This window comes from Accipiter gentilis, chromosome 4 (assembly GCF_929443795.1).
Source record: "Accipiter gentilis chromosome 4, bAccGen1.1, whole genome shotgun sequence".
Lineage (NCBI taxonomy): Eukaryota > Metazoa > Chordata > Aves > Accipitriformes > Accipitridae > Astur > Astur gentilis.
This window is the reverse complement of record NC_064883.1, coordinates 14,217,491-14,241,993: the sequence shown is the minus strand read 5'-3', so window position 1 is coordinate 14,241,993 and position 24,503 is coordinate 14,217,491. Positions and strand designations below refer to the sequence as shown.

Genomic DNA, 24,503 nt, shown 5'->3' with positions numbered 1-24,503 from the left:
ATGTGAACCTTTAGAAATATTTTCCATAATTAAACCATAAATACAAGACTAACTTCAGTTGTATAATGTATTCCTGTAATTGCATACTTCAAGTTGTGTTTCAAAATGCAAGAATTAAAAAGCTGGACCAAACTAGTAAGTCATTTGCAACTTCACTCTTTCAGAAATAAAAATTCTAAAAACACTTACTTTTCCTGACTGCAACCTCTGAATTCTTGAATCACATACTTTAATAACATATAATAAACTGTTTATCTGATTTTTTATAGTGTTGATATCTGAAAACAAAACCAAAGAGGATTAAGCAATGCAAATGAGCAAATAAACTCTTGTTCTGAAATGCTCTAAAAATATCACACAAAATGTAACATACCACATACAAAACATATCAGCTTTGAAGAGAAGGGTTTTTTTCCAGTTTAAATACACTCCTGATGGAAGTGAACAAGAAATATTTTTCTCTTTCCTTTTTCAGATTAACTCTTAACTTTATATCCATTAATACCTAAGGTATTACTGAAATTCAGAACTATCAGTCAGACAAGTTTCAATTCAATGGAAGTATACATACCTAACCAGTTAGTTTATATTTTTAAAAAACCAAACCACCACCCCCCAAAAAAAAACAACAAAAAAAAGCCCCAAACCCCCAAAACAAACAAAACCCACAAAAACCACAAAGAAAACAAAAAAAACACTTATGAAGATTCAAGTTTTAACATTTCTCATGTAATTTTCTTTATTTTTTACATAACGAAATATTTTATACTATGCTGCATCAGAGTTTTTATTTTCTAAATGTTTGGAATATTCTTCAGTGATCATGCTAGTAGTGCATGTCATATTTTGTAAAACAATACAGTACTAACCATCTCCTGCTGTATCTAGAGATCGAAGATATTGCAGTTCTTCACTTGCTTTATCTTTCACTGCTTCCAACTCTCCTACATTATCACTTAATTTAATAATATTCATAAAGGCCTCATAGTTACAGTTGGAATCACGAATCTGAAACAGAGTTTTACAGTGTGAATAATGCAAAACAGCTAAAAGCATATGACATGATTTTTCATTAAGTGAATTATTTTGATACAGCACTGCAACTGGCATTTGGAAAACACTTTGACAATTCTAAACCTTCCTTTTGATACTAAAATTTCACATGGACCAAGAAAGAAGAAGCATGCACAGAGGCAAAACCTATTTCACACCATCATTTTCTGTTTTCAGAAAGTACAACAGACACATGGAAAGTCCATCAACCTACTTCATGAAGACCTTGCCCAAAACCCAATCAACCTTCTATTACCCATTTCTTTATCTAAGTAGGCAGAAACTGGCGAGACCACTTAAGAAGGTTTCAGCTTTGCCAAGGTCCCCTGCTAGTGTAAATGCTCCCAATGTAACTGCTTGTTAAGATACAGAATTACAAAAAGAAAACATTCTACAGTGCAATCATAGCCTACTGGGGAGGGTAAGGGGGACAGCGGCGGGGGGGGGAGGGGGGGGGGAAACGAACGACTGAACTAATATCCTCTCTGAAACTCTAATTCAGATACCTTTGTAAATAATATTAAGCTATTTCAATACATACTATTTTCCCAGTATTGGCATAGGGTGAACCTGCTCTAGAGACTCAAAGGAATTTGTGCAAGTGAAGGAAGCCTGCTGTGCTGCCGACATCACTGGAAACTGTGTTGTGAATGCAGCACGAAGATCGGGGAAGGCTGACAGCTTTACAGCATGTGCACACAGGTGCGAAGGGCTGAGTTCTAACACTGTCTTTACCATTTAAAGCAAAAAAAAAGTAACTTCACCCACATCTTTCATAAATCCTTACTTTGATATGGAAATGTAATACTTGGTCTGTACTGCAGAAGTGCATTGACATGAGCTGCACAGAGCAGAGAATGAAGACTGGACACCTTTGACCAAAGTTAATGGAAAATCTTCCTAGAAATCTGCTTTTAAAAGGAGTAATACAAGCAATACTTAAACTTCAAGCATTTTGTAGAAATGTGAATTTTACAGCGAAGAGACAAGTTTGGATTAAGTTCTAATTTTACACTGAAGCTTTGTATTTTATTGCAAGAGAGTTAATATCAAACTGGTGCACCTTGTAACATGGAATTAAACTTCTCATTTTCAGAAATTGATTTTTTTCATTCAAATCTGATTTTACAATGGTTCCAAAAGGAGCCAGAATTTATTTCAGTCATCTCTACTTCTGACCTTAATTTCTGCAACAATCTTCATTTCGTAAGACTTGTATTATATTTTTGAAAGAATTTATTCTTCCTTATCTTTCCCCCAGCACATTTACTTCCTCATCTCAGATGGCAATTATGAAGATTAATATTCGGGACATTACCATCAATTACCATCAACAGAAAGCTTTATAAAAAACTCAGAATTCTGTCTTTGGATGCAGCCAGGGACAGTTTTCAGTAAACAAAGACTGAGGCCAAGTTACAAGTAAAGAACGCGTGTAGGAGGAAAGAGGAAACAAAAATTGAAAAGCTTGGTCCATACAAGCAGCAGTATTTTTTCTTATTAAAGCTAGGTTCCTGTAGAAAAGCAGTGTGCAAACTTTTACATGAAGTGGAGGTGGCCAGAGTAGACGAAACGTTGTACACGTACACTTGAATTCATTGCATACATAAGATCTTTTACTATGAAATCCAAGAGTGTTTTTAGCATAGTACTTGAATGCACACTCTAAGACTAAAATATATGAATAAAACTAGAGAGAACTTGGGGAAAAGGAAAAAAAAAAATTAAACTTGATCCGTGACCTATAAGGAATGATAAACTATAAGAGTAAGTTTCAACTTGCTTTGCAAAAGATCATAACGTTAATTAAAATGTGCCTATTCTATTTACATTAATTTTACTATATATCACTACTTTTAAGTTTGGTGGGGTTTTTTTGCAGGTGCATTAGAGAGATAAGAGTAGAGAGTTTGTTTCTTCCCATTCAGTTAAATTATTAAGTGTTACCACAAATATTCCTAAACAATCACCCTGAGATTCCTTAGCAGAAGCAAAATACCCCAAAACCCCAACAAAAACCAATCTTGCTACTTGTCATTCTGGATGCCACTTAAGCTTTGAAGGACACATCGTAAAAACAGTCAAGGCAAAAACTTCCAAGGTTACTGCCATGCTTCCTGAACAGCTAAGTGAAAAAGTCAGAGAACTCAACTTTACACTTTGTCATATACCTGTCCTCAGTCAGGCAACTTCTGCCAAACAGTTACAACACAGAGTACAGATAATACACAGAGTGTGAGTGTGTATGCACATGTGTATTTATATAAAAAATATTATATACATATAATATATATAATATATACTTTTTATATATATAATTATATATATATGAAAATTTAATATAGCAGTGTTAAGTACACTATCTCTGCCAATATATCCACTAGTAACTTTTCTACAAGACATTTATCTGCCATGATTACAGGGAACACAAGTAAAACTTTATATGAAAATATTCTGGAAATACCATTCATTTTAAACGTTATAAATCTTACCATCCATATGACATACTGATTAATATAATCAGGATCACTGAGCTGGTTTATTAATGGAAGAAGAATTCCTCGGGAGAGGATTTCCTGAAAAACAAAACAAAATATAGTAAATCATTTTATGTATTTATTCATAAAGCTAATATAACTAGAACAATTTAAAAATCACTGTGTAGAGGCTAAAAAAACCCGTGTAATTACAGAAAACATTCCACAGGCACTAGCACATTCCCCTTCAATTAACAGAAGATGGTAATACCTCAAGAAAAACGATATCCATTTTATCATGCTTTTCTTATACTGCTAGAGGCAGAAAAAGCTTCAAAAATATTTCACACAAACTGTTCTCTGCTATTAAATGTTTATCAAGATCGTACTGCATTTAAAATAAGCTAATAATAAAATTAGATCAATTTTACAAAATAAAATAAGAGCAGCAGTTCAGACCTAAAATTTTTTATGGCATTATACTGAAGAATTGGAATGGCTTTTAGAATCCATACTTACCCTGACAAAGTATCGCATGATCTTGTTCTGGAAGTCTCCAGGAGGTAGCAATATATACAGTAAAACCTCACACAGATCCCTTAGGAATCCTAGGGAGGCAGAACAAAAAAAACCTCAGCACAATTTTATATTTATTATTTCACATCTTACCTGATAATCATAAAACCCAACAGATAAATCCTTAAAATTAAATTCAAATATAGAGTCATATATATTATTACAGTCCAAGCATCACAGTAACACCTTTCACCCTGAATATAAGCAGCACTGATTTTAACCCAACTGAGAGATCTAGAGTCTCAAAACCAAGATAAAACAAAACCAAATTCCAAGAACCAAAAAACTAACTCCAATGTATTTTCCGTATTTAACATATACAGGGTTTTCCTCCCCTCCTTCACACTTTGCCCAAAAAGATGAACTGATTTTTTTAATGAAGGCTATGGAATAGTGATAACGAAGGCAGATCTAACCAAAAGCAGTAAGAATCTGCAAAGCCATCCCCTGCCTCCCAGAAAACAATATTTCTATCCTAAAAGTCTTCCAATGAAAAGAGGAATAGCTATATACGTACATACTTCATCCTAATTATAGTGTTAATATGTACAAATTAGAGGAATTATACATGTATAGTAGATAATCACACTTTGAAAGTCACATACTAAGATTTCAGTATATTTCATATTCTGCACAAAATTGTTAGTATTTTGTCTGCTATACTGAAATAAGTTCAGAAGATAATATTGAGAGACCTTCTTCGTCTTTGGGAGAAGTGCAGACTAGGTCACGACAGACTTCTTTTTCCATTTCAACTTCAACCTCAAAGAATGTATCTACAAGTTCCTCAGATTGGTCTTTGGGGAAAAAAAAAAAAAAGAAACATACTTTTTTGTAAAGATTAGAAACTTGAGAATAAACTTGAATGATAAAAATAAAGCTAACTATATTTCAACACATGTAAGATACCTGCCTACTCAGACTCAAAAAAAAAAAAAAAATTTTAATCACTACATTACCTTTCATCTGATCGCCTTTCTCTGCTATTCTTTGCTGAGCTTTTCTGAAAACTCGAAGATGAGTGCCAAAGTCATCAACAAGTCGTGTAGTGAAATAAGGCTGCCAATCTGTTTCCTTTGACCTGTCAGAAAAGGACATCCATGAAAATGAATTATTTTATCCTGAACACAAAGAACGATAAATTTCTACTTCTCCTTCCTCCCTGCCAAGAACCACACTGATAGTAAACATAGAAAAGCAAAGAAATAAATCAGTCTCCTAATTGACTATCCACTGAAAACAAATCAAATACTGTAAAATACCACTCTCACCCCACATTAATATTTATGCTTGAATTACTTTAAGGTCAACATTAGTATCTGGAATAGCGTTCTGATTCATGACACTGTCAAATATCTATGAAAAATCCTGATATAAACAGTCTACAACCTAAAACTAAAATATTCCCCAGGTCTTTTTCAGCCATACTTTCTATCATTTTGGAAGGCACCTAAACAAAATAATTTTCTTCTGAATTTGCAGTATATGCATGAGTGAGAAAACACACATTTCACTTGAAACTACAAGCAACCTAATACTATCAACAATTGATTCCGCAGCTTGTATGAGCAGTAACTAGTGCGCATCTCCAACAGTGCACATAGGTTAGTGTCAGAAAATAGTCACTGTTAGATTTGCATAAAACTGTTTCCTTAGTGGTATGAAAAAGATGCAGAGATATTCTTATGATGTCCATGCCTTACTAGTCACACTGAAAAGGCACACGTTTAACGAAGCTAGATGTTAGTGATGGCTTTTACTCTGCACTAAATATGCCACTAGCTGAATTCTCTCAGATACCGACTTTGTTATAGCAGAATCCTTCTACAACACTTCCTTTTATTGTGTTTGTTCCCTCACCTGCTCTTTCTTCCCTCAGAGAGAGAAAGGGATAAGGAAATCTGGAAGAGAGGGAAGCCTACTGCAAAATCTAGATGTAGAAATAAGCAGCAGAACTGTCTCAAAGGGCAGTCAAAACCATCAATAATCCAGATCCACCATCCACACAATCAAATAATCATATAAAAACACTAGGTGGCAGCCTTACATCATTCTCCCAAATGTGCAACTCTCACAAAAAAAAAAACCAACAAAAAAAACAACAACAAAACCCCCAACACAACAACAAAAAAATCCTACTGTATTCTTTCTCTCCAGAAGCTCACAGAGTATAGGAAATTAGAGGTGATGGTACTAATCTAAGACTGCTACAGCTATATCCAATTACAATCATTATAAATACACTAGATCATTTTCTCTTAATAACAACTGCTGTAGCCCTGTGAAACCGATTTGATCTGTACAGAAGAACACAACTGCACAGAAGTGGTGGCTATTTTTTAAGAGCTATAGTATTGTAGGGAAAAAAAAAAATACATTTGCTATAACTTGATCTGCTTTGACACAAACACAGTGCTTCATACTGTTCAATGAAGTAACTTTGCCAAATAGACAAAAACAACGAAATTGGGTAGCCAGGTCCTTTTCGTGTAAGCACAGGATGGCTTGCTGTAACATACAATTTATTTAGCCTAGTTTTCATTATCTCCAACACAGTTTCCTAGGATTTCCATTATTTCACAATCAATAAGGTTTTACTATCATGAATTTTTCCTAGCATTAAACATAGCTCTCCATCTTTGACCTTTCTTGCCAGAAAAGCACACTTAACTACATTTTCAAGTCAACAGAGGGAGGGGATAACAAAACCTCAAAATTGTTATGAAGTTTATTATATTTAGGTGACCCACAACCTCTTCTGAAGAGAAAACAGATAACAATCAGCACAGTGGCATGCGATACCTGGGCTGAGAAATCAGGCATACTAAAGAAGATAAATAATTTCCCAGACATGTTCCCTGACTTCCTGCTACTTGATTAAGCAACAGCAGAAAAAACATGGGACAATTAATGACCTATCCATTTGTACTGAATCAACCCTATTTTTAAAAAAGATTTACATATGTGACATATCATTTTGTTCCCCAGATCACCATTCCTTTAAAAATACTCATTGTTGTTATGTATTGAAGAGCAATACCACTTTTAGAAGTTATCTGAGCTGATACCGATGTCTGAATTAAAGGCTTTCAGAATGACTTACCTTGGGAATAGCCCTGATGTTTATACGAAACAGACCTGCATATAAAAAGGTGATGATTCATGCAACTCAATGCTTAAGTTGCAGAAAAAGAAAAAGTTATTCGGTAATTTTAGACATTAATATAAATTTTGAAAAGGCCATGACTACAAACATCATCTCCATTCATTTCTTAAGGGATCAGGAAAAACTGTAGTTGTTAGATTATGATTTTTAAATTTTACATGTTCTTTCTGTAAAATACACTTAACTATGCCAATAGATAAACTTAATCATTTATCTACTACCATAGAACCCACAGAGCTTATTTATCCACTTGCTTAGACAGTGTGTTGATGTAAATACAAATAATCTTACCTGGCAGAAAACTGAACAAGTGCATACTGAAGAGCCTGCCTGATTTCCAGAAGAAACGATTCATCATCACTTAGCGTGTAATACCAATACTGAACATAGTCTCTCAGGGAAAACTGGATTACCTGAAATTGGAAAGGAAAAAATAACCATGAGCTAATGAACAAGAGACAACAAAACATAAAATAGCTTTTTGTGCCTGATAATGCAGCAGCAGTCATCTTAAAAGGTTAAGATAGTAAACCACACTCCCAATAACATTATGCAACTGTGAGTGAAACAATATAACTCACATACTGAAACATTTTTTCATATTGGTTTGCATGCATTCATCACCACTATGCTGAGAAACTATAATAGACAGAAAACAGACTCAAATATTGCCCAATATCCTGGACCATCCTCAATGTTTTTTCACTTACCACTCTCAAACATGATAAAATTTCTCAACTTCTATTTGCCTCTTAACTACTTAGGTATTACATAGTCAATACTTGCAAAAATAAAAATAGATTAAATAGTCCTGGTTAGAAATTACCTGTTGCAAAGGCTCATCAATTATATTTGCACCCGTCAGTCGTCTGTCAATCTTAATAGGTCTGGCTTCACGTTTCATTTCTTCCATGCACTTGAAAGAGATTAGGAAATGTAACTTTGCAGGTTTTAGCTATAATTAAAAAAGAGCTCTACTGTTTATGATATATGTATACTTCCAGTAATGACTTTACACAATATTTTCCCTATTATTATGATTTATAGGGTAGATAAGGTATAATTATAGCATCATAGAATGGTTTGGGTTGGAAGGGACCATTAAAGGTCATCTAGTCCAACAGCCCTGCAACAGGCAACGATATCTTCAACTAGATCAGGTTGCTCAGAGCCCCATCCAACCTGACCTTGAATGTTTCTAGAGATGGGGCATCTACAACCTCTCTGGGCAACAATATTTGTATTTTTCACTGTACAGTAAATAATGGTGATGAACTAACCTGAAAACCTACTTCTTGCTTACTGTAAAGGAGCAAGTTTGCTAAAATACTAGATTGGAAGGAAATAAAACTCAAATAGTTATAAAGGGGGAGGCGGGGGGGGAGCAGAACGACAACATGACAGCAGCACAACACAGTTTGTGGGTAAGATCCCAGTTGCATACTTGATTATGAACTTCCTGTGTAACCTCATGCAGGTAATTGTTCAGTTGTTTTTTCTCTCAGTTTCTTTATCCATCACAGTTTATTCTATATGCCAGGAGAGAAATTACTCTTTTGTAGCATCACTACTTGACAGAGAAGTCTTTAAGAAGTAACTGATGAGGGGATAAAAAATTATTTTATAGAAAGACTTGCAACTCAGAGCAGCTAACTCCAAGAATGACTTCATCAAAGCTGACTTTTGGCAAGTGACATACTGAAAAAGCACACCCTTTATCAGTGCTTCTCTGAGTAGACTAATACAGTGTCCTTCTACAAACTTAAGATGAAATCTGCAACAAACTCCATTATTTTCACAGAAATAACAACCCAACAACCTACACTAGGGTTCAAAAAAAAAATCAAGTTATTTTATGCTTTGATCTAGAGGGAAAGTTATGACTGTATTGGAAACACAGAAGAACTGCCAAAAACCATAAATGAAAAAATTATAAATCATATGTCCACTGTTTCTATTCTACGTGACTCTCCTTAAGTATCTCTCATTCAGACCAGTTAACACTGAATGGCAGTGAAGTACCTCAGGCCAGAAAACATTCCTCCTCCTCCTTAACTAACTCTGTATCACAACACAAAGTATTTTGTTGCAAAATTCTGTATATTTTTTAACTTTCAAGACAATGGAAGAGTTCAATGCTACTTTAATATGAATGAAGTTGACTCATATTCAAACAATACTCCAGCTATATACTAATGAATTTACAAAGTATTTTTGTCTTGATGGTGTCAAAAATACCAAACCAATGCAGAAGGGAATGATTAGGTATTTTTACTAAGCACAGCATAGTTCAAATTGTCAAACAAAATGGTTAAAGAGAGTTGTGAAGTTTGAGGACTGCATGCATAAAACCACATTTGGAAAACACAGAAGAAAAAGCAGCAGCAAAAAAAGCACCAGCCAGAAGAAAGATAGAGAGAGACACATAGAAAATATGCAACATTACTTGGTAAAAAATCTGAATGTTCATAGGCTCATAGGATTCAATTTTTGGTCTGGACTTCAGAAAGTCATCTTGTCCAACCTCCTGCTCAAAGGAGAGCCAACTGCGAGGTTAGACCATTCTTTAATATTCTTTTTTCTCCAGTGAAATGTTTATGTACATGGAGTATAATTTCATTTACTTTTGATATGTCTGAAGATATCTAAAATTTAGAATATCTGCTTTTATTTCATTGCAGCTACAACAGCTGATCACAGTTCTCACTTGGAAAGCACTGCTAGTTTTAAGCCTGGCCTTCCAGACACTGACTTAGAAGATGGACTTAAAGGAAGGACCCAACTCATATGAAGAAAACTGTCCTATTTGACTGTCACTTCATACACAATTAGTCTGACATACTCTACCAGTATTAAACTATCAGTTAGGAAAAATGAATATCACTTATTATTAAATTTGACACCTGCTTACTTCATTTTAAGCAGGCAGGAGGCACTTACAAGGAATGTGGGGCACACACTCTACTCTGTACTACATCTCACTTTGTGAAGAACCCCAGGTTCCACAGGCATGTAATATTGCAGTGACTGAGTAGACTTCAGACTTTTGCTTTGCTGCACTAGTAGATATTTTTAAAGGCCTTTTTTGAAACTATGCTAGGTAACTTAAATATGAAGAATGCCTCATTTGGACTGTGCCACTATTTCCCAAATCACACAGTCACAGGCTTTCATGAAGCGGACAAGACACAGGGGATTTACAAATTTGCATCAAATCCATAACATAGCATATGACCAACTGAGTTAAAGGGATTCAGAGACTAATCAGGGATCAAATATGCAACTAGCACTTATCACTGTTACCTTACAGTAATTTGGCAACATTGTACACAGCCTACAGAAACTCCTTGCCTTTTGGATAAAGCGTAAGAGACTTCAATTATGATAATAACTGAACATTCCACACTTCTGTTGAAGTTGGACTGAATCTATAATTTTTATTGAAAATAGCATTCCAGTTAACAGTTCAGAAGGCCCTAAACTTGCCTTTCATTCAACATTATTTTAATATAAACCTGCAGACAATTGTGTATCTTACAGAGCCAGTATATGGCATCATCCAATAAATTCCTGACACAAAAGTTATATAAAGCAGACTTGCAAAAAGAAAAGCAAGTCTAATCCTAATTTTTAAACCTCCCTGTGTGTATGGAAACAACAACAACAAAAAATAGCAGAAAGTTATATAATCTTCCATCAAACGTACATAACTATTTCTCCTTAATGTGAGGCAATCTTTATATATTCGCTAATAAGCATAGTAAGCAGCAACCAAGGAAACCTATTGGCACCAAATCCTGTGTTGTAACTTAGAATCTGGTACATTCTACACATTATTTCCATCCACAATTATGGCGCCCTGAATTATAAATGTTTTATTTAAAATCAAGCATTTGAACGTTCACCTTAGCCTAAAAATTCCCCAAATAACAGAACGCCCTGAAAATAATTGATAAAGCTCTGACTGCCTTTGGGGAAAAGAACTTCTTGTAAAAGAGCCTATATAATCAGATTACTTCTCAAAACACAGTATCAAAAAATACTTTCATATTAAGGTGAATTCAGTTTGTACTAGGTTCATGGACGAAGCATGATCTATATACTAGCCACTTGAAAGAATATTCATTGTTCAAGACCACTTCGGGCCACAATAGTTTTAAACATGAAAACAATTTAAAGTTAGAAATATTATTTTTCAACAAAGATAAGTCAGCAGAAATTTAATACAGAAATGGCAAACAGGAATCCCAAGCAAACCACACATTTGGTTTTAGTTAGGACTCATCTCTTCTTGCACTGCTACTGAAAAGCTCAGCTAAACTAGCTAATGCTATTTTAATACAATGGCAAAAAAGAAATACAAAACACTATTGTAGAAGACAAACAGATTTTAGTTGGAGAATAACTTCAAACAGCACTTGGTAAGCCAGCTAAAAATAATGCCTTCATACTACAAAACTTAAATCCAGAGATTAGTCAAGACAGGTCAGCTGAGAAAAGCTATGTGTCAATAATCCGCACTGAAATCAGAAGTCAAACTACTGAATTTGCAAAGATTATGCAAAAAAATCCCTTGTTTTATTCTTTTAGAAAGCAACCAGAGCATACACATGTACTGAGCTCAAAAAAGTAACATTAACGTAAAAAAAAAAAGTTTCAGTGATGCAGGGGAAATTTAAAAGACAGAAAAAACTTCTTGTAAATCTGCTCTCAAAACACGAGACATAAGCAACACTCCATAACCCATATAAGCACTTAAGTCTCTATAGCACCAAGAACCTTAGTCCCCCAAAATGAGGTTTCTTTAATGGAACAGAATCATTAGTTGATTGCTGGCTTGCCCTTTTTCAGCCTTAAACTTCGTATTTTTCATTTGGACCAGTGACGTTACTTTTGGACCAAAGATGTTATTTTATGGTTTAGCATATACTTAAGTTCCAGATTTATCTCAACAGATTCAAAGACTTAAGTGAAAAGGCCATTTACCAAAAGACCTATGAACCAGTCACAAAAAAAGTTCTGTGATTAGAAAACATACTGATAGATCACAAAATAAATTTGTGTGCTACTGATAAGAAAGATGAACACCCCCCGCTCCTTTCACAGACAACATGAAGTGACCTGACAGCTAAGACAGGGAAGGATGTTTCTGTCAAACAGTTGTGAGATTAAATATAACATAACTAGCAATCTTTGGGTTAAAGTGTTTTCTCTATTCTGATGAGTGCGAACAGATAAGGCCAAGATATATCCAGACTTCTGAGATGTCAAGATGTATTAGTTCATAAACCAGGTACAGATGCAGATTTATCCAATTAGGAACCCTGAGTTTAAGTTCATCAACCAAAATGATGTGTCTGTTAAGAATTCAGAAAAAAAGAAAAGATTTGAAAAAACAGATCCCACTGCTGCTCCAGTTATCTATACATTTTGCATGGTCTTGAAGATAGCCAAAGATAACAATTTCTACATCCCCAAAGTACTGTAAATCTAGACTTCATTACAGTTCAATCTTCTTAGTTAGGCAAGCAACTTTCTGACCACGAACAATCAAAAGAATCAAAGCTGGAGAGACTACAGATCCATTGATGGAAGAATACTAAACGGTCATGACAGTCTTGCAAGAAAAAGCAAGAAGGAGCTACCACTCCCACCAAAAAACCCCAACACATACAAGTAGTCTAGGAAGGAATTGTTTAGTAACTCCCTCACAGATAATATTAGCCAGTTGTATCTTACTAATTTCTCATAATGAAGCCAGAAACAATACTTGAAACAAACTTTCAATAAATGCTTGAAAAGCTTGTATTTCAAAAAGGAAAAAATCTTGCATTTCACTTGCACAGCGCAGACTCAAAACATAAAAGCAGGCTCTTTTACCTTGGGAAATGAGTAAAATTCTTAGATTAAAGCTGATTATTATTGTCATTCTAGTTTTCACAGTTATAAAATCTGATCTAGCAGTTAAGACCAGTAAACTCTCCTTACCTTAGGGATCCCAACTGACGTACAAGGAAGAAACGAATGCTCACACTGCTCAAGGTATTTTTCCGAGTTGCTTTTTCCAAATAAAAGAGTAACCACAAAACCCCTAAAATGGAAAAAGAAAGACCAGCTAGAACAATCACCTTTTCCCCTCCTCTAGAAAATATTTCACAGCAAGTTATAAAATGACAATACGTGACAATTCTGGTTACTCTCCTAGTACAGTGCGCTTTCACAGCGCAGCATGCCGCTCAAAATAACTGACACAATACTAAGTATGAAGTTTCCCAGCCTTGCATTAATCAGTCTTGATGTATTCTTATCACATAGCAGATCTATATAGCACAGTCTATACTACACAGCCTGCTGCATTAGAAGAACCTGTGATAGCATGCTACCTGTGTTCACAAATATTAGTACACTGAAAGAGGGGTACATAAATAAGCTGCTCCGGTTGTATTACACAAAGATTCTTTTACTTCAACTCTATGAAGAAATAAACTCTTTAGAGATACCTTTAGGCGACAGCATTGTGGCATAAGCCACAATAATACAGACCAGGAAGAAGCTATGTAGCAACTGTAATAAGCAACTACTGATGACGTATGTTAAAACAAGAAGCATGAAAATTTTCAACTGGGAACTTATTTTGAGCTGCAAAAAAAAGGAAAAAAAAATATGAAAACCAACACAAACACAAACCAAAAAAGAGAAACCAGGAGTCCTGCCAGGCTGCATAGGAGCAAAGTCAAGGAAAAAGTCTAGAGGTTAACTGGAGTTAAACACAAGGTGTTGGGGTTTTGGGGCGTTGTGAGGTTTTTTGGAGTGTTGGGTTTTTTGGGCTTTTGTTGTTTTTAATTAATTCAGCATATAAAATCTGAATAAATGCACTCCTGAACCATTTATTTTAGAAGAATGTTAGATCAGAAATTCATTACCTTCATCCCTCACAATATTACAATGATATTGAAATTATGACTTATAGTTAAGCAGGACAGCAGTTAATTTTATTATTGTTTTCTTTATGATATAATGAAGGCATAAGGGAAAAAGCAACCTTACAAAAAGTTCAACCTTGCTACAACAGCAATGATTTTTTTACAGCTTATGACACTAGAGCAGAAAACCACATTAACTTAAAGTTGATTTTACTAAGAGAGAGATGAAAACCTAAAGGCTGTACCAATTATAGCATAATCTGAGTATGTAGCCTTTGAAAAGTCAAGAATAAAAAAAAAGACTATGAAGATACTGCTGCTTAGACTAGCCTTGGGATGGCTAAACACGCATAGCTTTTTACACAAATTTCAAAGCATTCAATTTAAAGGCCAGCTGACCAACATGTGTGACCACAGGAACTCAAAGTTATTTCAGGCTTGAAACATGCTGAAATAATACATTATTTTAATATAGATTGCTGTTGATATACAATAGTCATATGATTAGAATAAAATTCCTAACCAAGGTAAAATATGACATTTGAAGGTCTTAATTCCTGAACTGGGAACCATTCCTCTTAAGTACTCCAGAGGTTCAGTGATTCAGAAGCAGGGAGGTGGTCTTTTATATACCTGAACAACTCCAGGGAGGAAAAAAAAACAAAACAAAAAAAACCCAAAACCAAAAACCACACAAAGAAAAAGCTACACAAAATTATTACCAGTAACTTCATAATGCATAAGAAAATTTCACTTGATACTCTGATTCCCTTACAGCCACCTTTTATGTGCCAGCCACGTGTACTTTCTACATACAAGGACAAAAAATAAAAGCAGGTCTAAATGTTCTTCTGCTCCAGATACTTCCAGATAGCTTTAAAATCGTAACATCAATGGTGCTAGTAGCATAATTCAGTTCAATGACAAAAACTTGCTTAGGAAAATTTCAATATTAGTTTCACTATGCTATAAAGTTAAGTCATGTTTTGGTTTTGGGGGGGGGGGGGGGGGGGGTTGTTTGTTGGGGTTTTTTTAATTATTAAAAAGTTTGGGTTTTCTTTTTATTATCTACCACTTTTCTATTAGAAACCTCAATCTTCTTTTAAAGAAAACAGTATACCCCAAATGCCCTTTTTTTTTTTTTTGGCATAAAGTCAATTTTACCTTCAAACATATACTAGCAATTTAGCAGGGGGGTGGAGAGGCAAGGAGGGCAAAGGTGCTTTTCTTCTATTCAAAAGGATTGAAGCCTTGCAAATAACTAACTATAGATTATACATCTGTTTTCTATCAAAAGTTACGACACTTTTAAAGTTAATGACTCATTCAAAAAACACTAACATGCTACCAAAATAGCTTAAATGCTTATCTTGGGTGCCTTTTAAGTATTTTCATTTTTAAGCTAGAAATGCTAGGAGCTTCTGCCTCTATAGCAGAAATTAACACACTTTATTCTCCAATTTAAAATCATGTGTGCATTAGAGAAGGATGCATAGCCTGACCATTCAGTGTATCTGTTAGCTAACCAGAAACTTTCAGTGCAAATGCTTATCTAATTCATCAAGAAGATATTCAGTACAGTAAATGAGAAATCATTTTATTCTTTTCTCTAAATGAATAGAGCAGAAAAAGGAAGAGATGGTATTTTACTTAAATTTTTGTTGTTAAGTTTTTCCAAAGATTATTGGAAGGCCAGCTTTTCACAGGGACAGATAAACAGCAAAACAAAGGTGAAAGATAGAAAAATGAAGACTACAGAGTTATTTTCCTCTCAAGTCTGAAAAATAATAGCCACAGCTGAATACTTTGTGTAAGTCAAAAAGCAACTTCAGAACTGCTCCCAATTTGGTCAGCAGTTAGAATCGTCAATGTGGGCAGCCAGTCACATATATAGAGATGTGATTAAGTATCAATAATTATGTTTTTTGATGACAGAGCAAATGCCTTTAAAGCAACTGATGGTCCAAGAAATTTCAATTCTCCCAACATCAGAAGCCTAAGGCTGTTGGCAGACCCACAATTCACATAATTTTTATTTTACTTCCTTAGGATTGAAAGAGGGAAGGAGAGAGAATAAGGTAAGAAACAATCATAGTACAAAGAAAAGGCAGATGGTAAAAGACAGGCCCAGCACTCAGGTTAAGGGGTTTGCACCAATACTTGAAGTAGAGGCAAAAAAAAAACATTTCACGAAGATTAACACCTTGTAACAGTCTTGGCTACTACACAGGTTAAAGAAATGATACCTATCTTTTGCCTCCTGCTTTTGGTGGAAAGAGCTCAGTTCCCTAAGCGATGAGTTACCAGATCCTGAATTGAAGAGGGATGTACTAAAAACCAAAAAAGCTAACATTTTATGAAACAGTCTTAAAACAAAACGAAACAAGGAGAACTTTTGATTTAGAGCTTTTATTCATATACACAAATAATTTCAGTATACTTCCATGCACATAAACAACAATAGTACACTTACTACAAGCTATCTGTGCAAACACACAGTTAAGAGTAAATAAAAAAAGAAATAATTAGATAGCACATAAGTGAAACAATATAAACAGATTAATTATGTTGATACAGCTATGGCATCACCATTGTTTTCCTTCACAACTCACTGGCACATAATTTAAATGCTTAGGTTAATACCAGGAATGCAACCAGCTATGATTCAACATTTTCTTTTGTTTGAACTGCAAAATGGGACAGAAGTGGACTCCCAGTCAGAAACATTTGATACAGGCCACTGGTCTTGAGCATGTATAAAAAGTTACAAAACTGCATGACAAATTGGATAAGAACTCCAAGTTTCAACATAAAATTCTACGATTAAAATCCATGTCCAAAATTGTTATTTTTCTTCAGATATGGATACTGTAAGTATTAAGGACACTACTACAATCATGAACCAAAATTAGATTTCTATTTTCTAAATTTATATAAATTATGTTATGATATACAATTGCCAATCATAAGTGAAAAAGTTACTTCATAACATTAATTTCCATTTGTTTCCAAGAGAAACATGAGTAAGTATTATGTGTAACTTCATGGGAATTAATTCAAAAAGAAAAAGCAGGCCAGAATAATTTAGCTATAAACCTACTTGACCTAGTTAGCACTCATGGTTCTGTATGCTGAATGTTAAACTCAAAGTAGGTGTGTTGCTGTGAAAAAGATTAACAGTGTAAAAAAGGACCAGATCACAGCCTTAGCCAAGATGACATGTATGTTAAAATAATGAAGTAATGACATTCTGCTGGAAAGGCTGCGACTTCATATCTATCTACAGAAGTAAACACATAATAGGGAGATGGATACAAATTCTGCTTTAACATATACACACAAGATGAATTTATCCTTAAGAAGATCAATGTTCACTAACTACCTACAAAAAAGAACCAAAGCAGCAAAAGAATCACAGCAAAGAGATATCAGAGCTGACTTGAGAATGAGTGAGCTCAGGCACTAGAGGCAGTCTCACAGTGGCAAACTGTTGCTGACTTCAGACATACTCCATGAGAGACTGCTTTGACTGTTAGCTTTGAAAAGCCAAGCAACTGAAATTGAGCAAGGAAGGAAGGATACGCTTATAAGAAATTATTATATCCCACATTATTCATACTGTAAATACTAAGGAAGTGGTAATACAAAACAGTAAATGGACAAACTCTTGCCCTTTGGACGAACTCTTTGCCTTTTGCCCTGAACAAATGGCCAGCAAAATATGCCAATCATACATATATCAAGACTTAACAAGACAACAGCATTTACATAAAAGGTAGTTTTACTTTAACTAAATCCTCACTCTGGTAGACTGACTATTCTGATTTCTCAAAGATGGAATTCCAAGTTTAATACAGTTGAAACCCAAGTGTAGCAGCTCTAATTTTAGCCACTAAACTCTATTACATGTTTTGATGAGACATACAGGAATATACATACATTCTGCACTATATCCAGTAAGAAGGTTAAAAGAGTGTTCCAAAGGAAGGAAGAAAAAATATTATAGACCAAACACCCCAGTAGAAACCAAGCAGGTCTTGGAGAGCCTAGAAATGTCACCGTCCTGCAGATTGTTCTTGTAAGTGAGAGGAAGGGGGAATATCCCACTAATACATTTAGACTTGGCATTAAAACCAAAAGTTTTAATGGTTACAAGGCAGATATTATAATATACAATGTAATAATGGTGCTAAAGACTATAAAAGCATCACCTGTTTGCTCCCTTCCTGCCTATATAGATAAAGTATGAAATGTCTACAGCTGCTGAACTGATCAATTTGTTCAAAATACAGCATCCTTTCCACACACCAAGGAAAACATCAACTCACTTTCCTCATGAATGAAGTATCTTGGGTAGGAAAATGAGATTGTGATAAGGAAAGGGGACATAATTACTTAGTAAGTACCTAGGAAAATAACCAACACGGTAATAGAAAGTATGAACTGAAATGAACATTGGTTTTATGTAAGTACTTTTCCTCTAACAACCAGTATAAATAGCTACTTTTTTTTTCTTTTTTCTTTAAATCGGAAATCTTTTTTTTTTTTTGCCTGGGCAAAGGTAGTATAAGCACTATTCAACAGCAAGGGGGGGGAAAAAACAACCAACTTCTGATAAAATTGAGACTTCAAGAAAAAAAATTTTCCTCATAAAGAGCTGCTCAAATATGGAAACATTAATTACATAGAAGTCACTTCAGATTTTCAGAGCAAACTATTTGCTAACATACACATTAATATTTTACTTTCATAGTAAATTATACAATACGCTAAGTAGTATACTTACCCACCCACAAAGCAGAGGATATAAAATGCAAAGTAAAATATAGCGAAGGGTCCAAAAGTTACTAGAAAAAGCACAAGGCCAAGACTTCCCCATCCCCATATGGAAAGACTGGTCTGTAAACAAGAACACATGGAAAAGGAATAATTAATATGATATTCATACAACTTTATATCCCCAAAGCAGTATCTGTAGTTTCTACAAAGCTTGATACATTTTACCTAGATATGAAATAAGTTTTGCTTGATGAAATAAAAATTATCTTTATTTTTTTAAATGCACATTGCTATGAAGTTATATTGTGGGTTAGTAGTCCAGTTCAGCCAACATTAGAGTATTTTTCTTTCAAATATTGTTACTCACCTCTCACTTCATATGCAACTATGACCCTTTAAAGCACAATTTCTTTTTCTTCTCTATTCTCATTTTATGCACTTTTGTTTCTTGAGATCCCTTCCCCCCACCCCGTGAAATTCTGCACTACTTCCAAGAAAAACGCAGGCTTTATAACAGAACAGGAAGAAACGAATGCAACCTTGTTTTACACAACTAAACGTGTCATTTTCCACAACGAAGCAATGCTATTTCTTCCCTAGATAAAGCAGCTGCAAGACCAAAAATGCGTCCCTTTCTGCAGTCAAGTCACAAATGGGTCAACAGGTGCACCGAATATTTGGTGCAAGTTTACTTTTACTTCTCCCTTTAAATAAAAGGAAGGGAACCTTAAGAAACTTATTACTACCTCTAACAATTTTTACCACAGAAATCAAAAGCGTTCAAACAATTTTCTGAAATATCTAAATACAATTCTGTTTTAAAATCAGGAAATTTAATATGTATTAAAAAAAAAGTGCTTCCAGATTAACATTTGCTCCATGCAGCCATTACCACGTTCCTAGAAGCAATCTGGCTTAGCAGGTAGAACTGATAGTTTTGCAGTGGGAGGAGATGGGTTGTTTGGAAAGCACATGGTGCAGCTAAAGTCAGCTGCAAGAGCATCTGTGGGGCTGGTGGGATTTTGGGGCTGCTGTCTTGCATAATGCACCAGGCTAAACTTCACCTGTGCTGGCGATTCACCAGGAGAATGAAAAAAGCAGTAAGATTCAGATTATTGTGCCGAAACAGATTACAGCATAAGTGCATTCATATACACACATATACACTTGATCTATGTATATAAATTATAGATGCATGTATGTACGTATATATACATATATGCAGGGTAATCTAAAAAGCAAGGTAGTGAAAACCTGACTGAGCAGAGCTACAATAGTTATGGACCTTCACAATACCGCAATGCAGTTGACAAAGATTACATAAATTTAATTCAATCTAGTCTCTAGTTCAATATGGAAAACATGTTTCAGCCAAGTCCTAAGAGTGTGAAACCAATGATAAGTATTTATAGGCCACCAAAACTGTTCCAGCTCCAAGGTTCTCAAATTTTCTTTTTTTGTTGTCTAATTTACACCTTTCCTACCAGTGATCAAATGACACCCTGATGGGAACTCAGACAACTGCTATGTCAACAAGTAACACTAAGAAAGTATTTAAATAAACTCGTCTTGCAGTTTGACATTTAGAAAACAAGCAGAGATTGAACACCATATTTGCAGAGCCCTTTTTTAGCTTTTAATATGGAGGACAGGGGAAGCTTGCCTACAGCTCTCATTTCTCTAAAGGTACTATTTAGATTTCATCTCTCCATCTTGGGCATGGGATTCAGAAAAATCAACTTCTTCTCAAAAAAAGTTTTAAAAATCCTATAAACAATGAAAAAATAATATAAAATAAGGCTCCTACATAAAGCAGCTTCGGTTCTTTTCTGAAAGCAAGACATCAGACTGCCCAAAAGCAAAATCATAGCTCTAAGGAGAGACTGTTTCATAGATGTAAATTGTAATCATCAGAATAATTTCATTCTTCCTAGTTTAAGTTTAATGGAACATTGAGATGAAATTCTATTTTCCTCCTAGTTCCAAGTTTCTTAGCTAGAGATGGAGAAGCTACACTGGCTTTTTTCTTGGCGTTTGAGGCTGGAAAAAAATTACACTCGTCTACATACTTACGTGTTTAAATTAAAGTGCTGCAATTAAAAAACTGGATTGCAAGTTATTTAGTTCTCTTTAAGCTGAAAAAGAGCTTTATTATATGATACTAACCATACAATCCACACAGCTAAAATGCTGAAGATCAGTGCTACAATAAATAAAAACAAAAACCTGGCCACAGCTGAGTAGAAGATTTTGTTGACTCACAGTAAGTAAATGCAGTAGATAAATTGCTTGGATGGTGGGGAAGAGAGATATAAGAAGAGGGACATCAAGCTTAAAAAATGTGGCAAATAAAACAAGTAAAAAAAAGACATGAGCTTTCATGATCTATCTACATTTCAATACATAAAGAAGATTCCTCATGTTCATGCCCTCAAAAATAGATTTTAAAACTTCTGCACAGCACTACAAGCAACAGGAAGATACATACAGAAAATAACATTTAATCATGGTCTTTTTTTTGTCAAAAAATCAGCATGCTTAATGGCATTTTTCAAAAAAGTTTAAACTCTAAATATGGCATAAGCACTCTAAATGACTTAACAAAACTTAATTAAACTAGATGGCAGGATATATATTCAGAGTTGGATGAATGCATAATTAACAAAGAAAGTCCTATAACTCAAATAAAACAGTGACCTTTTGTCCTATGCTCTAGTTTTGCAATTTAGCATTAGGCTACAGAGATTCAAATCTCATTTGGTATTTTAATAGGATTTCTTAAAACTCACACAACTTGGTACACTGCAGTAAGTACAACAGATACTGGCCCAATTCTTGTATACTTTAGATGAGTGGTTTATAGTCTTACAGATTTTGAGACATTCAAAGGGATCTAATCACCAGCATGGTTCCCTTTAGGCTGACTGTAAATAAAACTTGCCCTAACTTCACACTTCTTAAAGGGACTTCAGCAGTACAACTCCCAAACAAAAATGGAAACTTTGTTTAAAGTTCATTTAACACATCACAATCAACTACTAAAAGAAAAGTCCAAACATTACACAAATATGACTAATGCAGCTGGTCAGTATGGAACTAGCTCAATTCAAACCAATTCAAACCTTGCTACTTACAACTTATTTCCAAATAAGTTTTATTTATAATATCAATTTTTTTATAAGATTCACAGATCTACTGAAGCTCTGCCTAACCTTACTGAAGTTAACTGCAGGGTGAATGCTTGTCACTCTTGACAGAATGAACAAGCCAGTCTTCTGAAGAGATGGTATAAAAACAGTGTTTAAGTCACAGCTCTTCAGACCCTTTAAAAGAAGCCAACATGCCCTATGCTGGGAGGGAAAACTTCCAAGCTGAACTGTCATAGTACTATTTACTGAACTTCAGTTAACTAGGGACAGTTACCTAAACACTAAAGAAGAATATAGGCCTTAATCTTGTGGTAGGCATGTATGGGTAGATACTGTATGCATACACACATGTGCACATGGATAAAGGATCTTTATTCCAGATCAACAACCGTTCCACCTCATCAGTTTTAGCCACTTCAGCTTACCATCACCACAGATGCTGTAAGTTAGCCCCACAATCACCACTTATCTTTCATGACTAAGATCTTACAAAGAAAAACTTCTGCAGCGTACTAGTAACGTCATATGCACAAAGGGCTAATGTAGCCTCATAGTCACACACAGTAATTTTCTTTCCACAGTAAGGAACTGCTTTAGCAAAATAAACTGCAACTGAACTAAAGGGCTGCCTGTAAGTCCAAACAGCACACTGAAGAGCCTTATCAGGTGAGAGGAGACACACACTAATGCGAATAGTCACATGAGCTTGATTCAGCTGTTACAGATAACAAGAGTATCACCTCTCAACACCACCTGCTTGACTTTTTTTTTTTTACTAGGCTTTGTCCATTTTTCCCACTTGATGTTTTTTCCACAGTATACAGCTAGCTAGTAAGAGTAGTACATAAAGAACTTGCTTTCTTATACACATCTGCTTTTCCCTTCTTTGGCTTCTGCTTCCTAACTAACGCAGCATTTTGATGGTCCCAGTTGCGTACTGCTATGGCTAGCAGTGCTGAGCAAAGACTGTGTGACTTAACATCACCATTCACACAGGAGCTTATGTAAATCCACAGGATTCACTTCCTAGAAACTGTGTACCAAGGCCACACAGACAGTCTTAAATCAACAGTTTAAGAGAAGAAAAATCCCACCGTAAGTTAGTATGCATGCAGTTATGCATAATACAATTTACTAGTTATGAATTAGCTAAAGTAGTTTGCAGACAAATCAATGGGAGCATGGCAAGGATTTAATGTACCAACCACAACAGCAATGATTTACTCCAGTAACACACACAACTATGTCTTACTATACTTTAAAGTAGCTTCAATAGATTTCTTGCTTGCTTAATCCAGCTGACAAGCTTTCAGAGCTTTGCTTCTGTCCCATCTTTAAGCAAAATCCTCAGCCTTGATACACCTTTCACTGAAATAATTCACAAAGTGACTATAGGTTTGTTGTTGGATTTAAACTGGCGCTGTCAATTTTAGCTTGCAACTGGCAATAAGATACATACATGTTTCCAGCTTAGTGCAAAACCAGTGCTACTCCAGAACTCCACCCGACAGGTAGTCCTTTTCTTCCTATCTTCCCCTTTGCTGCCAAACAGCAGAGGTGTTTCCTCTCTCGAGGCTCTGTGTGCCACCGTCCTCCCACTCCAGCCAGGAGCTCCTGCTCCAGGCATACTCAGCAATCTTGACAATTCCCCCACACACTCAGAGTAATTGTGGTTTCAAGTTTGGCGACAGGACAGGATGGGAAGCAAAGAACATCCACACAGGAAGGCTGCGCTCTGGAATCATCCGTTTGTCAATCCTAATGCCTCAGCAGAATACTATTTAGGTCTTACAGCCGTAGTATCCAACAGGCCAATACCACTTCTGAAGATTGCCATTTGTGATTGTTTTCAGATTTAATGGTTGCAACAGAATAATCTGAACATAGAAACAGTGCCATTTAAAAACAAAAACATGCTGCTTTGCTGACAATACTTTTACTGTGTATATCCAATTACATTTGTCCGTTAATATTTTAAAAATGACAGTTGCCGACCTGTCCCTAACTAGACATTGATAAGCAAACTATTCTTTGCCATTTGGTAGTTTAAGGTTTTGGGTTTTTTTTTTTTAATATGATGTTTGGCCAAATGTATTTAATGCCACATCTGAGCTCACATTAAAAAAAAAAATTACAAGGATTGCATATACAGTAGATGTCAAGTTTAATTTTGTTAATTCTACACATCTGCCTTTTAATTTTACTTCCATTTTGAGTGTAAATGGAATGTGTTCACGTATAAACCTTTCTATAATTAAGGTGAGTGTCATTTTTGTCAAGTGATTAAAAACATTATTTTAGGATTCAAATTACTGTCTCTTCACTAGCATGACAAGTAAAATTGGAAAACTGGAGTGCCAGTTTCATCTGTGATGAAATT

At 35.0% G+C, this 24,503-nt stretch overlaps 1 protein-coding gene across 3 annotated transcripts in view; it reads right to left on the bottom strand.

Annotated features, from left to right (window-relative positions):
- SNX13 (sorting nexin 13) overlaps positions 1–23,570 on the bottom strand; it is a 57,577-nt gene extending 34,007 nt beyond the window's left edge. The window contains exons 1-11 of one of the 3 annotated variants that reach the window (XM_049799089.1): positions 21,141–23,570; positions 18,982–19,094; positions 13,261–13,363; positions 8,099–8,188; positions 7,564–7,685; positions 5,066–5,187; positions 4,802–4,903; positions 4,050–4,138; positions 3,546–3,629; positions 870–1,008; positions 190–278 (exon numbers count right to left, since the gene is read on the bottom strand). In XM_049799089.1, coding sequence (XP_049655046.1) covers positions 190–278; positions 870–1,008; positions 3,546–3,629; positions 4,050–4,138; positions 4,802–4,903; positions 5,066–5,187; positions 7,564–7,685; positions 8,099–8,188; positions 13,261–13,363; positions 18,982–19,094; positions 21,141–21,356 — 1,269 coding nt within the window. In that variant the 5' untranslated portion in view covers positions 21,357–23,570. Of the gene's footprint in view, positions 1–189; positions 279–869; positions 1,009–3,545; positions 3,630–4,049; positions 4,139–4,801; positions 4,904–5,065; positions 5,188–7,563; positions 7,686–8,098; positions 8,210–13,260; positions 13,364–13,772; positions 15,057–18,981; positions 19,095–21,140 lie in introns of those variants that run through there. The other 2 variants (XM_049799091.1, XM_049799090.1) reach the window with 2 other exon arrangements.
- Positions 23,571–24,503: the final 933 nt, after the last annotated feature.